Source organism: Centruroides vittatus, unplaced genomic scaffold, assembly GCF_030686945.1.
Source record: "Centruroides vittatus isolate TY-2023 unplaced genomic scaffold, ASM3068694v2 contig_3087, whole genome shotgun sequence".
NCBI lineage: Eukaryota > Metazoa > Arthropoda > Arachnida > Scorpiones > Buthidae > Centruroides > Centruroides vittatus.
The window spans coordinates 9,149-23,862 of NW_027121985.1; the positions used below are offsets into that span (position 1 = coordinate 9,149).

General features: G+C 29.2%; 1 protein-coding gene across 1 annotated transcript; it reads right to left on the reverse strand.

Moving 5' to 3' along the window:
• Positions 1–6,148: 6,148 nt before the first annotated feature.
• On the reverse strand, positions 6,149–14,198 carry LOC136973116 (patched domain-containing protein 3-like). The gene is made up of 3 exons (XM_067267816.1): positions 13,184–14,198; positions 9,695–10,012; positions 6,149–7,436 (listed from the first exon to the last, which is right to left on the reverse strand). The coding sequence occupies exons 1-3, from the start codon at positions 14,178–14,180 to the stop codon at positions 6,172–6,174; spliced, it is 2,580 nt and encodes an 859-aa protein (XP_067123917.1). The 5' UTR covers positions 14,181–14,198; the 3' UTR covers positions 6,149–6,171.
• Between the last annotated feature and the right edge of the window lie 516 nt (positions 14,199–14,714).

A 14,714-nucleotide genomic window follows, 5' to 3' on the forward strand; every position in this document is an offset into this window, starting at 1 on the left:
CGTTCTAAGTCCAAGTAAAAGACCTAGAACGAATTCACTGAGTCACGTTCACAACATCACGCGACTCAGTAAACGTCGCGCATTGACTCACGGAAAATTTGTTGAGAAAGTGGCGGAGTCGAGGGTTACCAGCGAAGGTAAATCAACAAATTAAACTCTTTAAAAGTATTTGTAGGATGTTTAATAACACTAAATAATTATTTTTAATTCTCCTACCGTACGATCGGACGATAGGACTACCTCATACTTTTGTCGAGGGAAGTGGTGACTTATGTAAATTCGAAAGCAGCTCGGAAAGTTAATTTTTAGAAAATTTACAAACGTATTACGCTGTTGATGGTAGAAGATGCGGTGGAAGAACAAACCTACCTTAAGATAAGCTATTATGAAGACAAATATAATATAAATTCTATAGGCACTTCGCATCACTTGCTAAAAAATTGAATAATTAAATAATTTCTGGATTAAAATCGTCTGTTTCTTTACAATATTATTCGTAAATGCTTAAATAATCATTATTTTAATAAAATACGGCATAATTTCAACCCCAAACACAAAAAATAAAGAAGTTTAAGCCGATCGTCTACTCGCCATTCTAGACGTAGCAAACGCCGTTATCGACCGTATAGAATTGCCAGATGGCGGCGCCCGTCCGTCCGCCGTTCACGTTTAAGGCTGAATACGTGCGCTTCAACCTCTATTATTTACGATGCATCTGGTTTGCGACTATAATGATTCGACCAATCAACTTAACTGTAACCAGGGGTGCATATACTTTTCGTTTTGTATGGATCGATCTGTAAAATCGGATGAGTCCTTGTCACGTGATACAGATAGCTTCTGTCATGGCAGAAAGTATACGAGTAGGATCGAAGATGGCGGCAAACATTTGTTAGTTAATAATAGTCTCTCCTTGTTAGTTAACATATACTGAGTTTTAAAAATATTATACGTATAATATCTTTGAAACTCTGTATATATTAACTAACAAGGATCAATTAATTAAATTAAAATAATCCATTTTATCCCTCGATATTAAAACTGTAGTTAGTACTAAACGACATACGCTGTTATGAATTATCGTTTATTTGACAAAATTGTTTGTGCTCATTCATACGAATTTTTAAATCGTATTACTATGTGAATAAAATTGTTTTCCACAAAATAAAATTTAAATAAAAATTTCACAAAATTAAAAAATAAAACTTGCAGAAAAGATGAAAGTGCACGCTATACATTCTTGCTGTACAATCTAGCAAAATTGTCTCTAAATGCTTTTTTTTTCATCTCAGTTTATCGGATATTTTAATAATGATGTTTTTACTTGTCATTTATAAGTTTTAAATAAGTTTCTTTGTCAACAATTAAACGTGTTTCTTCGTTATTTACTGTAAGCTTAACTTCAACCATGGAAGCCGCCATCTTTAATCTCTTTTATCCGATCCAAACGATCCTACCCTCTGCTCGGATTAGTTTGATCGCGATCCAGTTGATCCTAGATGGCGTTTGTATACGCAAATAGAGATTGATCGGATCGCAGTAGTTCCTTTGTATACACGATTTGAACGATCAAAGTGATCTTGGATCAGTTTGATTCCAAAAGTATATGCACCCAAGGTGTAAACAAATCCATGTAAATTAGTTTGCACGTGTTGCCTGTGGCATAGCTAGCATAGGTGACACCCGGTGCGGATATCGTGATGTCACCCTTTTTAACTCTTTTATAAAACACTGTTGAATTGTAATATCTTCCGCACTCGAGCAACTTGAACACTATATTGAATATGCGATGTCGCGACGTATGAGTTTAGATTTATAGAATAAATCATAGTAAGATTTTTAGCTGATGCGAGCTCTCGTGGCGTCTCCTCATAGCGAAGAAACTGTCATGGGAGGCGAGCCATTGATCTTTTTTTTTTTTTTTTTTTTAGGTACAGGCCTACCGGATGTCACCCGTGTAGGGGTGACACTCGGGGCGGCCCGCCCCCACCGCCCCGCCCTAGCTACGCCTATACGTGTTGCAGTTACTTTTGTGTTATAGCAATAAAGAAAATGGAGACCTCCAAACGCTTTATTTAAAAAAATCAGTAACGAACAGAAAGAAATATTAGTCACATACAGTACATTGAATACAACAAGAAAATGAACTCTGGAAAATTTGACAACCAGTTTATTAGAAAAAAACAAATTAGATATGTGGAAAGAATTAATTCAATAATTAAATGCGTGCTTTGCAGCAAAAAAAAAAAACCGTTGTGGAATGGAAAAAAGTAAGTTAAGTAAAAGTAAAAGTAAGTAAGGTATTTTAATTTAATCCTTTCTTCAGTTTTTTTCCTTGATCTGTTTTTTAATTTGTTCAACGAACTGATTAATTTTGATTAATAAATAATCTTAATATAGTGTCTATGCTCTTAATAATTTATACATATAATTTACTATCATTTTAATTCACTCTCTTTTTCTATGAATAATACTTCTTTTTATTTTTGGAAAAATTTGCTGTATAATTTTATCGAATAAAATTTTTTTATTAGTGTTGGCTTGACATGAAGAGAAATGCGAAAGAGAAGGCATCGAGAATAAAAACAGCAGAGAAAAGACTGGGGATAATAGAGAGTCGAATGAAAAATTATCTTTTTTACAAGAATGAATTATTTCTATAATGGGAGATACAGTGGTTTGGAGCAGCAAAACTCTGTGGAATCGGAAGTTGAAGAATTTTCGGAAGTTTGAAATTTCTATCAGTACTATTATCCTCTCTGTTTATATTTTAAAAATGTAATTTATTATAATAATAGGAATCTACAGCACTGCCAGAAATTGAAAATATCACTGTCACAGGAATAAATTTTATTTCTGATTCTGAAAAGGGTTAGTATGCATCAAAATAAATAATCTCATATACAAAATAATTATAACACAAAAATTTGTTATGGTTTTTAAATGTTTTCAATTTATCTAACAGATAGTGAATATACAGATTTATCAAAAGGAGTGAGTCAGTTAAGTAAATTTTAAAAATATTTTCAAATTACTTCATTAAAGCAACTGTAGCATTAATTATAAGAACTGAATTTGTACTGTAGAATCTGTTATAAATGAACTGCATAGTATTAAATCCTGTTAATTTAATATACAAAGTTATAAGATTTAGTGTAAAAAAATTAATTTTATAGTTATTTTATAGCTAGTTTTCCACGTGAATTTATGTTTTGTAGTAAAAGTAAGAAAAAGAAAACACATTGCTTCAGTTAATTCTTGTTCAGCAGAAAAGAACAGATTCATTTATTCAACTAGAACAGGAAAAAATTAAATTTAAGAAACAAGAACTGGAGTTGAGAGAGAAAGAACTTTCCATATCTGATGAAAACAGAGACTCACTTAAAAAATTGCAACAGTATTAACTACTATTGTTGATATATTATTCCAAAATAATTTATAATATTTGAGAAAATATATTATTTTTATGTATATGTTTAGAATAATAATTTATTTAAAAATAAATTAAAATATTTAAAACGATGGAGTCAGAATTTACTAATCTTATTTAATTGTATTGTGACTGAGTACACGAAAATTCGAATTTTCCTTCTTTTTTAAGTAAGAAAAAACGTAAGTTAAGACAAAAGCACTTTGTCATACTGGATGAGTCGTTTTTTGTTCCAACAAAACCTGTGTGCAGCAAAAACGTATTCTCCTTCGCCATTTCTTCATCAAAAGCAGAATCAAGTGTTCCAGTGAAAACGTTAACAATATATCTTCCCAAAGCATCGATATTTTTATCAACAGAATTTCACAGAAACTCGTTTTCAAGCTTCTTTCTAATTTTCTCTATCACAACGTACAAATTTTTCAGTTTTTGTGGTACATATTACCGCAAATCCTGTTCCTACTGAATTTGGGGTTTCTGAAGGTTGGCCATTTCCATTAGGATAGAGACAGCTAGCAATTCTATTAGACGAGAACGATATGATTGACGGAAAACCCGTGACAATCGAACATGTTTCAGACTAAATAGAAACGATAAAATAGTAAAATCTGCAAAAATATGCTCTAAGTAAGCAAACAAGTAGAAATATGCTGTATCGTTTGAAATTTGCTATTTGCTTTGTTAATTTTACTTGTCAGGTTTCGTTTGCATACGAATCAACTTATGATAGAATTTGTTTCTGTTGCAATCTCGTTGTTACACCCTTTAATGTGCCTAAGATTGAATCGACGAAAGCTAAGAATTATTCGAACACTTATCGGAATATAACATTTTGGATTAGATTTACTTGAGGTAGCCAAAATGGGGCTCGTCTCTAATTCCAGCAAACAGAAGAAGGGAAACAGTGGGGATGCACGCTCTAACCTATTCTAATAAATTACCATAATTATTACCAACCAAATTATTAGAATAGGTTAGGTTAGGTTATAAAGTGCGTCCCCACTGTTTCCCTTCTTCTGTTTGCTGGAATTAGAGACGAGCCGCCATTTTGGCTACCTAAGGTAAATCTAACCCATTTTTGTTCTGACATTATTTTACTTTGAGTTACTATGCTATCTAATAGATTCAATATCTAGGAAATATATGAGGCTATCCAAGCTCCTATCTAGAGATGAATGGCTCCCAATGCTGGACTCGCACCGCTTTTGGGGACCCGGGATCGAATCCGAACGGGTCGAATAATCCCCAGGAATTTTTGGGGGGTGAGGGACGGGGCCCGACATATCCAAACGGATATGTCGGGCCCTGTCCCTCACCACCCGGTCGCCCCATTGTGGGCCTGGCCGAACCCATAACGGGCCTTCTAAAAGAGGCCCTCTTAGTGCCCACAGGGCGGAAAAAGTTAAAAGAAAAAGAAATTCTGGACTCGCACTGACAAAATGAAGTCACTAGAGATAAGTTAAATAGCGAAATGAATCCGTTATTTCCTATAAGATGAAATCACTTTCTGGCCAGAAAATTATTATTCGTGTAAAATATATAATTATATAGTATAAGAGCCAATACTTAGCTCAAATCCGGAAAAGTTCTGAGGTCACACTGTTAGAATTCATGTAACTTCCAGAGATTCTCCCTTATTAAAATCTCTTTATGCACTCTTTTTTTATCGCTTCGGTTATCTGATTATGAAAATTGTAAGATATTTTCCTTTAAGGAATCGAATTATTGTTTTGCCAGTAAATTTTTCTGCTGTAGAATATTTGAGGATATAAAAAAGCCATTTTACACTTTATAAAAGACTCTTTCTGTGCTCATGTTATTGAAACTCGTTTGGTATCTCTGAACTTTCATTTAAATATTTAAATTATCCTTTTGTCTAAGGAATAAAAAATATTTCTGACCTTATGACACCAATTCAATGTGGTTTACCAATCAGAAAAGCATTTTCTTTATAGGTAGAAAATCATTTAAATAGCGAAATTGAAGCATTATAGTGTACTTTTTAAGTGTATATTGGAAAATTTTATTAACAATTAATTATAAATTACAATATTGATAAATATACACTAAATTCAATTTTATTTATCTTACGTATTTTAATCATGTTACATTTTTTTAAATGAAAATTTATGTATTTTTACAGTATAAATACACAAATTTCGAAACAGAAGACAGCTCACAAATCATATCACAAAATAAAAGACTCTATCTTTTATACAACATTTGCTTGTAAAAGATCAATCTATTCATGTAACTACAGAATGCTGATATTATTTATTTCTATCATTATAATATTCTGTTTCAACATGAATTTAAAATGTTTTATATGCACATTTATTTTGATATTTAAAGAAGACTTGATAATACGTATAAAATATGTATATTAAACGTATATGTAACGTACACAGTCTATCCTTTAGACTTCTAGTTTATCAAAATTTATATAACAATTACTAAGTTAGACTTTTATTACAATAAAAAATATATATTTTCATAAAATTTCTATATATATTTAATACCACAGAATATTTTTCAAAGTATAACTGGTTATTTGTTTATTCATACAGTAAAATTATGCAAAATATCTTATGATTCAGACTATTTAAAATATCAAATAAAATAAGTATAATAAAACTAAAGAAAAATTATTAATTAATATAATAATTATATATTAATTCTTTAATTGCAATACACGTTATTGTACAATATTTTTAAAATATTAGTAAAATGAAATTTATTCACTAAGAACTGGATTCTGGATTTAATTCGACATTTTCTCCATCAACAATTTCTTCTTTCAGAGATTTATCACAGTATTGTAAAAGGCTCAGAATCACAGGAATTACAAACATTCCATGAAAGGCTGTTTGCAAAGAAAGAACAAACATAATTTTAAAAAATGATATAGATGAGTAATAAGGTTCGAAGGGCAAAACTGATACCCCGAGTAGAGTGGTGGCTGTTCCTTGAAACATAGGAAATCCGATTTCATACAGAGAATTTCTGACTCGTTCTTCAGGAGTCAGATCTTTCGCCATAACAAACGAAAAAGATATATGAGTAGGATAATTAATTGAAAAACCAACGCACAGAACTAATGTCGTTAGCAAGAGCATGTCTATTTTGACGCCTAAAAATGATACCATCCCAATCGTTTCGCATATAATGCATAGAACTATAGAAGATATAAATATTGCACAAGTTATGTTAGGGACAAAAATGAAAAATAATAAGCATATAAGTCCTGCACTAATAAGACCTAACTGATACACTATTCTTTTGATAAGAAGAGCTTGTTCAAGTAAGTGAAATGTAAAACTGTGTATTTTGACTGGAATTGGAGTTTTATCTGCTATTTCATAAAGTTCTTTTATTACTTTAATTTCAGTTTGAGAGTTATCGATATCTTGTAGAGTTACAAAGAAACGGGTCTTTATAATTTCGGTATTATCTTCATTGAAAATAATATCTTCCTGAAATTCTCTTGCTTGAGGAAAACGTAAAAATACATTTCGTAAACCCTCATAAAATTCTTCTTTACACGTCATATTATATCCTCTTAAAAGAAATTTTCCCACAGGTAATTTCGTAAACATTTTATAGTAATTCAACCAAGAATACATTAACTTTGGTTCTGCAATATGAGGATGTTCTAGGAATTTATCAATGGTTTTATCGATCGCATTCTGGACTTCCAAATCTGCATAATTTAATGGTTTGTCTACAATGATTTGTAAAGTGAAGTAATACTTATTAAAATATTTAAAGAAAACATTCTGATATACAGAAATGGATGACTTTTCATTGAATAAATCAGAATAATCATTTCCATCTCTTATTATTAAAAATCCCCAAATACCAATTCCAAGATTCAAAGCAAATATACATATTACTAGAAATTTAACGAAAGGGAACGTTAATAGTCTTCCAAGTTTATCTCTAAACTGGACCATTATAAAATCTTCTACTTCTTGTTTTTCTGGACTTCCTTGTACTTTCTTTCGACCTGAAAAATAATTTTTTTTTTAAATCTAAAAAATTGATACATTAGATTACAGATTTACATTTATACAATATAAACAGATTCAAAAGTGCTGTAATATTCGTAACATTATCGCTCATAATACATTGTTAATAATTTAAAAAGCCGCTAAATTATTAATACACTCTGTAACATATAATTATAGTAATAAAACTTAAAAATAATTCTTATTTAATCTATTAAATGTAGCAGATTCTAATAATAAACAAATTATAAGTGACATTAACAAAAAATACATAGCCTATTTTTTTTTTACATTCTTACATGAAATATCCAGTATTATATGTAGTTTTTCTAGTGTATAATTTTAGCTGTACAGTATTTTTATATATATATATATATTTAATAATGTTTTCTACTTGAGTAGTTGATATATTGATAAAACTTTTTTTGGAATATCGTGTTTTCTGGTAACAATCAGATGATAAACAGCATAAAATCAGTATAAGTTGTAAACATGAATTATGTAATATTATATTATTATATTTTTCTCTTAATGTAAGAATTGATATTATTGATAATGTTATAGTAATAAATTTATACAGTATTATATTTTTTCTTCGGTAAATATATTAAAGTGTTTTTTATTCGTGTTGAAAAACAAGTAAAGGATATATAAAAGGAACTAGGAAATACAGTTTGGTATATTAATAAAAAAAAAAAAATATTTTAAATTTAATTATATTAGATCATATCAATCTAGCGATAAGAGATGCTTCGTTTATACATCATCTATATTTTATTTCTATCTATAACAGTCTACAACTGTAACTCGTAAATCTCTTTTTTATATCTAAAAAAAATCATTCTAGATAATCTTAAAATTTTTTTGATATTTATAGAGATTTTTATAGACTTATACCAGCATATTTACTATATTAATATATATTATATCGAATAGAAGTTTCGATTGTTATATAAAATGTATTCATTTAGTTCTAAAAATAAATACAGATTACAAAACACTTATTTTTCATTGCTCTTTAACAAATAGCCAGAGTACTCTTCTTTGAAATTATATTGTAAGCTTTTGAATTGATTGCCACTTGAAATACCTTTTAGTTGCTATCTAAATAAAGAACTTTTATTGTTTGGCGTAGACATTATGACATAGTTAATAGTCTTTATGTTATTTTTTATAACTTAAAGTTATTATTAAATAATATTATGACTATAATGGTTTTATAGTTATAATCATTAACTTAAATCTAGTTTTTGTCATTTATTTTTTGAAAGTAGAGAAGTGAAGTCTGAGACATTAATTTACAGTAAAAAAACAATACAAACCATGCCGATTAATCTTCGAATATGAAATGATCTGATAGAATTATTTAATAGTCGTGTTTCATTCTTTACGGTTTCCCACGAAACAATATAGAATGAAACATAACAGACTAATTATAACAAAATCTGTAATCACTGTGTAAAGGTCGCCTTTGGCGGCCTGAGTCAAAGAAATCGCCCGACTGAGATAATTGCTCCCACCTGGAGCTGGGGCCATAAACGGCCGGAAGGATCAAAGGTGGAGCGTCCCCACTTAAGGGTCAATGTGTTGGCCACGTGCCGGCCAGCTTGAGAAAACAAAAATAAATAAAGCACGGACGCAAATGTGAGCTACGTCGGCGGGAGATAGGGCGGACGTCTTGGAGGGCTCTAAGAAAGGGGAGGCACTGATTGGTCGCAGGAAGCAGTGCCAGAATCCCTTAAATTGGAAGGGTGGCAAAAAAAGCGAGGAGAAAGGGCGAGGGACCTGGTACGTGGCGGTCTCTAACAACAGGCAGACCTTTGAGGCGGATAGAGAGAGTGTTCTCCTCTTGGAAAGTCCTCTGGAGAAAGGTTGTTGTAGAGACGGACGGCCACGAGGTTAAGCCATCTCCGGAAGAGTGACTCGTGTTCCCAGGCCAGCTAAGTCGACGTGCTGCATCACAGCTTCGATACTGTAGTGTACGTAATGCTATTGCATAGTGTATATCTTTGTAAATATTTGTAAATAAACTGTATATAACTAATCATTGAGTGTGGAGGTGTGACTTTCCGACGGACCTTCTAACGGAACATTTGTAAAGATCACGAGACGAGTAAGAAGGATCTTCACTCACTGTAACAAATGATCATAATAAATTACCGTATTTTGCATTCGATTTCTTTCCACCTTATATAAAATTTTTTGTGTGTTTTAGAAATTATTATAAAGACTATGTAAGCGTATAAATAACAATTACCTTTAATTGGACGGAAAGTCAGACAATGCAATTCTTTTTCTTCTCTGTATCCACTCAAAGCCATACATGCTCCAAAAAACGTAATTTGGTATACATAAGTAAAGAAAATACACGATGCTGCATAGCCACAAAACAATTGAACGGCAGGAAAGTGAGTGGTCATACCAATACAAAAAGAGACAAAATTTGTAAGTGAAGTGACAGTTATGGAGACACCAGCTTTGGAAAATGCTTGTCCCATTCTCTTCTCTACTGTATCTTCTACGGATGTACATCTCCATGCAGATATTATAACAAAAGCATCATCAATTTCCGTACCTAAATATCAACATAATTTTTTCGTTCAGATTTGTTCAAATTATATATTTATATATTACATATTCCTAATTAAATGATTATATTTTTAAAATACTATTCTTATATTAAAGTTTAAAATTTATGTCGTTATTATGAAAAGAATTTATTTTTTTAACACCTTAAGTATGAACGCTTAAAATAGACTTTTTGAAACATTTTATCCTTGTGTTTTAAATATTTATATGATAGGGAAAATGTCAGAAAAACATGTATTTTTTTCTTTTGTTTTGGTTACAATATAACAATTATGTTTTCTTATCAAGAAAAATCAAACAAAGTTAATTGATTAGTATGCCATTTTAACACTTTTCCTACAGGAAAATATTTATAAAAATACATTTCAACTAGTTTTTATAAAATTTTATTAATGTCTTTAATGCTATAAACTATAAAGGTTATAAATGATTGTTTTTATTATATAAAATGTATCTTTCAGTATAAGTATATTTTAATTTAGATAGTTTTATCCATATATTTTTTTATATAAGTTTTTATACAGTACAGTATATAAAACTTTTCTTTATTCAGCTTTTATACATTATTTCAATATGAAATAGGGCCATATATATTTAAAATTTAAACTGAATAAGTTGTAATGTGTTCAATTGAAAGATTTAATACGGAGAATATGTCTTATGACAGAGTATATTAATTAAATTTTATTCTCGAGTAAAGTTAGGTTTGTATTTATAAGTAAAAATGGGGGTATTTAAATTTAGAATAGTGATAGAAATGATAGACGTTGTCGTCAACTCATCTTCATTAAATCTTATATGATACGTTTTCTTGACATGTATGAATCATCATTTATTTTAGTAAGTAGGAAATACTAGCTATTCGCTTTGTTCGTGTTTCTTTCACTCTCCACAGACATGCTATGTGATTCATTGCATCGCCCTCTATTATTGCGTAATTGAGTCTAGATCAGTAATTTACTCAATTTGAGGGTCATTGACATAGCTAGAGACACTAAAGAAATTATCGGTTCGTTTTCCTTTCAGCAGGTTTGATCTGTCAAAAATATAGGTCACATAAGGCCATTATACAGAGATTCCGTTTAATTAAACATTTTCTTTCGAATTTCTCGAAAAGAATTTACGATTTCTATGTAGTTTTATTGATTCTGTAATACCTCGCAGGGTATTTAGGACTTACTTTTTAATAGAATATTTAATATGTAAAGACAACTAATAAGGAAAAATACTTCGTAGAAAATGGGAATTTCCTTCTTATGTAGAAAGTTTTAATGCATGAAAACTTACTGTTAATTAACGGTTCATACTGTGTCCCAAAATCAAATATGTTATCCTTATGAATAGGATATTTACCTTTAAAAAGTTATCGCTTTTATACAAAACGCTCGAAATTTAAAAGTTAGATAATATCAAATGTTGAATGTTATAATAGATTTTACTTAGTTTTTTTTATTCTAATATAGGTCAAGGATGCTTTGATGAAATTGAACTCTTTTCATGAAACTGCTATTATTGTATGGAGATTATTGAGATAATATGCTAATGAATCGAAGAACATGCACGAAGAGAATTATTACATAATTTTTTATCTTGTTATCATTGTACAGATGTACTTTATTCATGTATTAGATATGATTATTGTATATGTTATCTATATATACATACTCCTATCTGTTATAAATCGCTATTTAAAAAGTAGTGTTTAGATACATAAGAGGAAACGATTATCTTATATTCTAAAATTTAAATTGCAAACTAAAATTAAATTAATATTAATTAAGCATTAAAGCAGGAGGAATAATTTAATGTTTTAAATTATTTCTCAAACATTAACACAGAAAGTTTTATGATATTTTTAAACTAATAATTTTAATACTGTATTGAGGAAGTCGTAAATTAACTTGAAATTTATTTGAATAGTGCAAATGAGGTAACGAAATAAGAATGTTATTTTAAATACATTTACATTTAAATTTGTAATTTTAATCTGTATTTACTAACAGTATAGTCCATGGTTATTGTTTTCATTTATTTTATATATTTGATATAATTTTATTTATTATAAATGTATCTAAATTTCAATAATATATTAGCTTATCTTACAAATGCTAAGCAGATATAGAATTTAGATTTCTATACTTTTTTAGATAATAAAAACACTTCTTACTTTTATATACGTATAAAAACCAAAAATTCTATTTTTAGTTATGACATTTATTTGTTTTCTTTTCGAATTTAAAAATATAAAAGTTATTTAGTACAAAGGCATACACCATTATCATTATTATTTTAAGCAAACTTATTTTTTAAACATTTTTTGATAGTGTTATAAAAGTTTTTATTAAACATAATTATAATTAATATTATTAGTGAAGCAATATGATCATAATAAATAACTTATTGTAATAATTTAATTTGTAATTTTATAATTATTACAGTTTGTACAGTAGGACCCCTCGCTATACGCGCCTAGTATGTTCCAAGATCCCCGGCGTAAAAAGGCGAATATTTCTTAAACTAAAATAGAATATTAAAGAGAGGATATGAAAAAAATTTAATACTCTCTCTCTCACGTATGCAAAGTAATTTGCTTAAATGTGATAAAGAAGCACTGTGTTACAAGTGAGAACTCCAGACAACTGTGTCGTCATAGTAATCTACACAATGCCCGGTTCAAGGTGTAATGAATATATCTATATAACATATTTGTAGTAAAGATGTATGAAATTTCATAACATATCTGCAAAGAGGCCGTACTTTTCGGTACAGCAGTTAAATTACGCGCAATTGGAAAAATTTCTTATCGTGTTCTGTCGGGGTTCTACTGTATTTGCAATAATTATGATAACAATCATATAAGTAATAATTTCTATGATAATAATTAAAATTAATATAAATCGGATAAAATCGATATAAATCGTTGTAATGATTAAATTTTTAATCAAATGATAAATAGTAACATTTATTTTTAAAGAAAAAATTATTTTATGTGTCATTACATCTGTTTAAATGCTTTTTCAAGGTGACATATTTATAATTGGAAAAAAATACTTAAGGATTTGTATTGGATTTTAATATATATTTCTGAAAAATTTAATTTTTATTACATTTTCATAATTAATAAAAATTGTAAAATAAAGAACCATAAACATCTTACCTAAAATAATAAAACAGAGACCGATGTTAAAATCGATAAAATCGATATGCAAGTGACAAACTAATCCTATTCCACTTGCAATTGCCAAACCAGCGGATACACATGCTGAAATTCCAAGCCAAGGTTTGCTTCTTATCCAGTCATTTGTCATACATGTTATGAAAGAAAATACCATTACAGTGAAAGCAACTATAGGTATGCGAGTTGTTAGGTGTTTATTAGCCCGTTCAACTTCTTCATTGAGATCGTTAAGATTGTAAAAAGAAAAAGTTACCGTTTTAAACATTAAATTTCTAAGTATGGCGGCAACGGCATCTCTCCATAAATTGATTGGTACGGTTTTAGTGGTGTTACTTATGTCTAAGAAATAAATGAATCTGGAACCTTTTGCATCTATTAACGTCCAGTCTGCGAGTGTTTCCACTCCACCTAAAGATGTTATGTATTCATCGTATAGTAAGGTGTGTTCGTTCATATCTAATGGATATTTGACTTTATACTTTCCCAATAAAATTTCATTGGCGTGAGGTGCTAATTTCAAAAAGCTACTTTCCACACATTTTCCGTTTCTTTTACCGCACAAATTATCATAATTATACGTTTGGTTATTCCATTTTACGGTAATGTTTTTAATTATATTATGGAATTTCATCACTTCATTAACCACCTTCTTTCGGAAAACACTTCCCCCGTCTTTAGTAATAATTTGAACAGATATTATTTCGTGTAAAGCGGTTATTCTTACAATATCTGTGAAGGAGGAAGTGTTTACAGGAAAAAATTTTTCTACTAATTTCTTAGTTTGCTCTGCTCTTCCGTCCCTTGCGGTAAAAAGAAAGTCCAAATCTCTATTTACAGATATATTTAACAAACCGGTGACCAGTATTAATGTCAGCAACAAAGGTCCTATGACAAAATACTTAGGATTTCTACCTATTAACCTTCCAAGATAAAAGAATTGCCGAGACAATAGATACTGTATACATAGAAGATTCATGTTGTAAACAATTAATCTGAAATAAAGAATTTAAAATTTATCTTTAATTCAATAATCTTAACTACCTTATAGCTTCTCCAATAACAAACCAATTAATATATTTTGTTAATTTTATAATATAAAAATAATTTTAAAATTGTTATTAAAGTTCTATTATAATTGATTAAACAATAACCGTAAATTACATTTAATGTTCACATGTTAAGATTGTAAATATTACTCAAATCTTCTGTTTTCGTCTATATTATATATTATTAAATTAATTTAATAAATGATAATGAATACTTTATTCAGTTTATCTAACAATGCTTCGTTAGTTTTATAATCAATATTGAGCTTATTCTAATTAAAAATATATATATATATATAATAATTAACAATATAAAACATTACCTGAATTATATTAAAATTTCAAAACTTCATTAGATAAATCCTTACACGGGCACGAAAGCAGCTGCTGTCATTATTATATTAAATTTATAAAGAAGTTCAGAAAGCAGAGAGATAACACCGGTGCTATCACTTCTTCCTGGA

Coding starts and splice junctions, on each gene's coding strand:
- LOC136973116 (XM_067267816.1), bottom strand. CDS start 14,180: ATGAATCTTCTATGTATACAGTATCTATTGTCTCGGCAATTCTTTTAT. Junction 10,013..13,183: donor TCTCTGTTTTATTATTTTAG/GTAAGATGTTTA, acceptor GTTGATATTTAG/GTACGGAAATTGATGATGCT. Junction 7,437..9,694: donor GACTTTCCGTCCAATTAAAG/GTAATTGTTATT, acceptor ATTATTTTTCAG/GTCGAAAGAAAGTACAAGGA.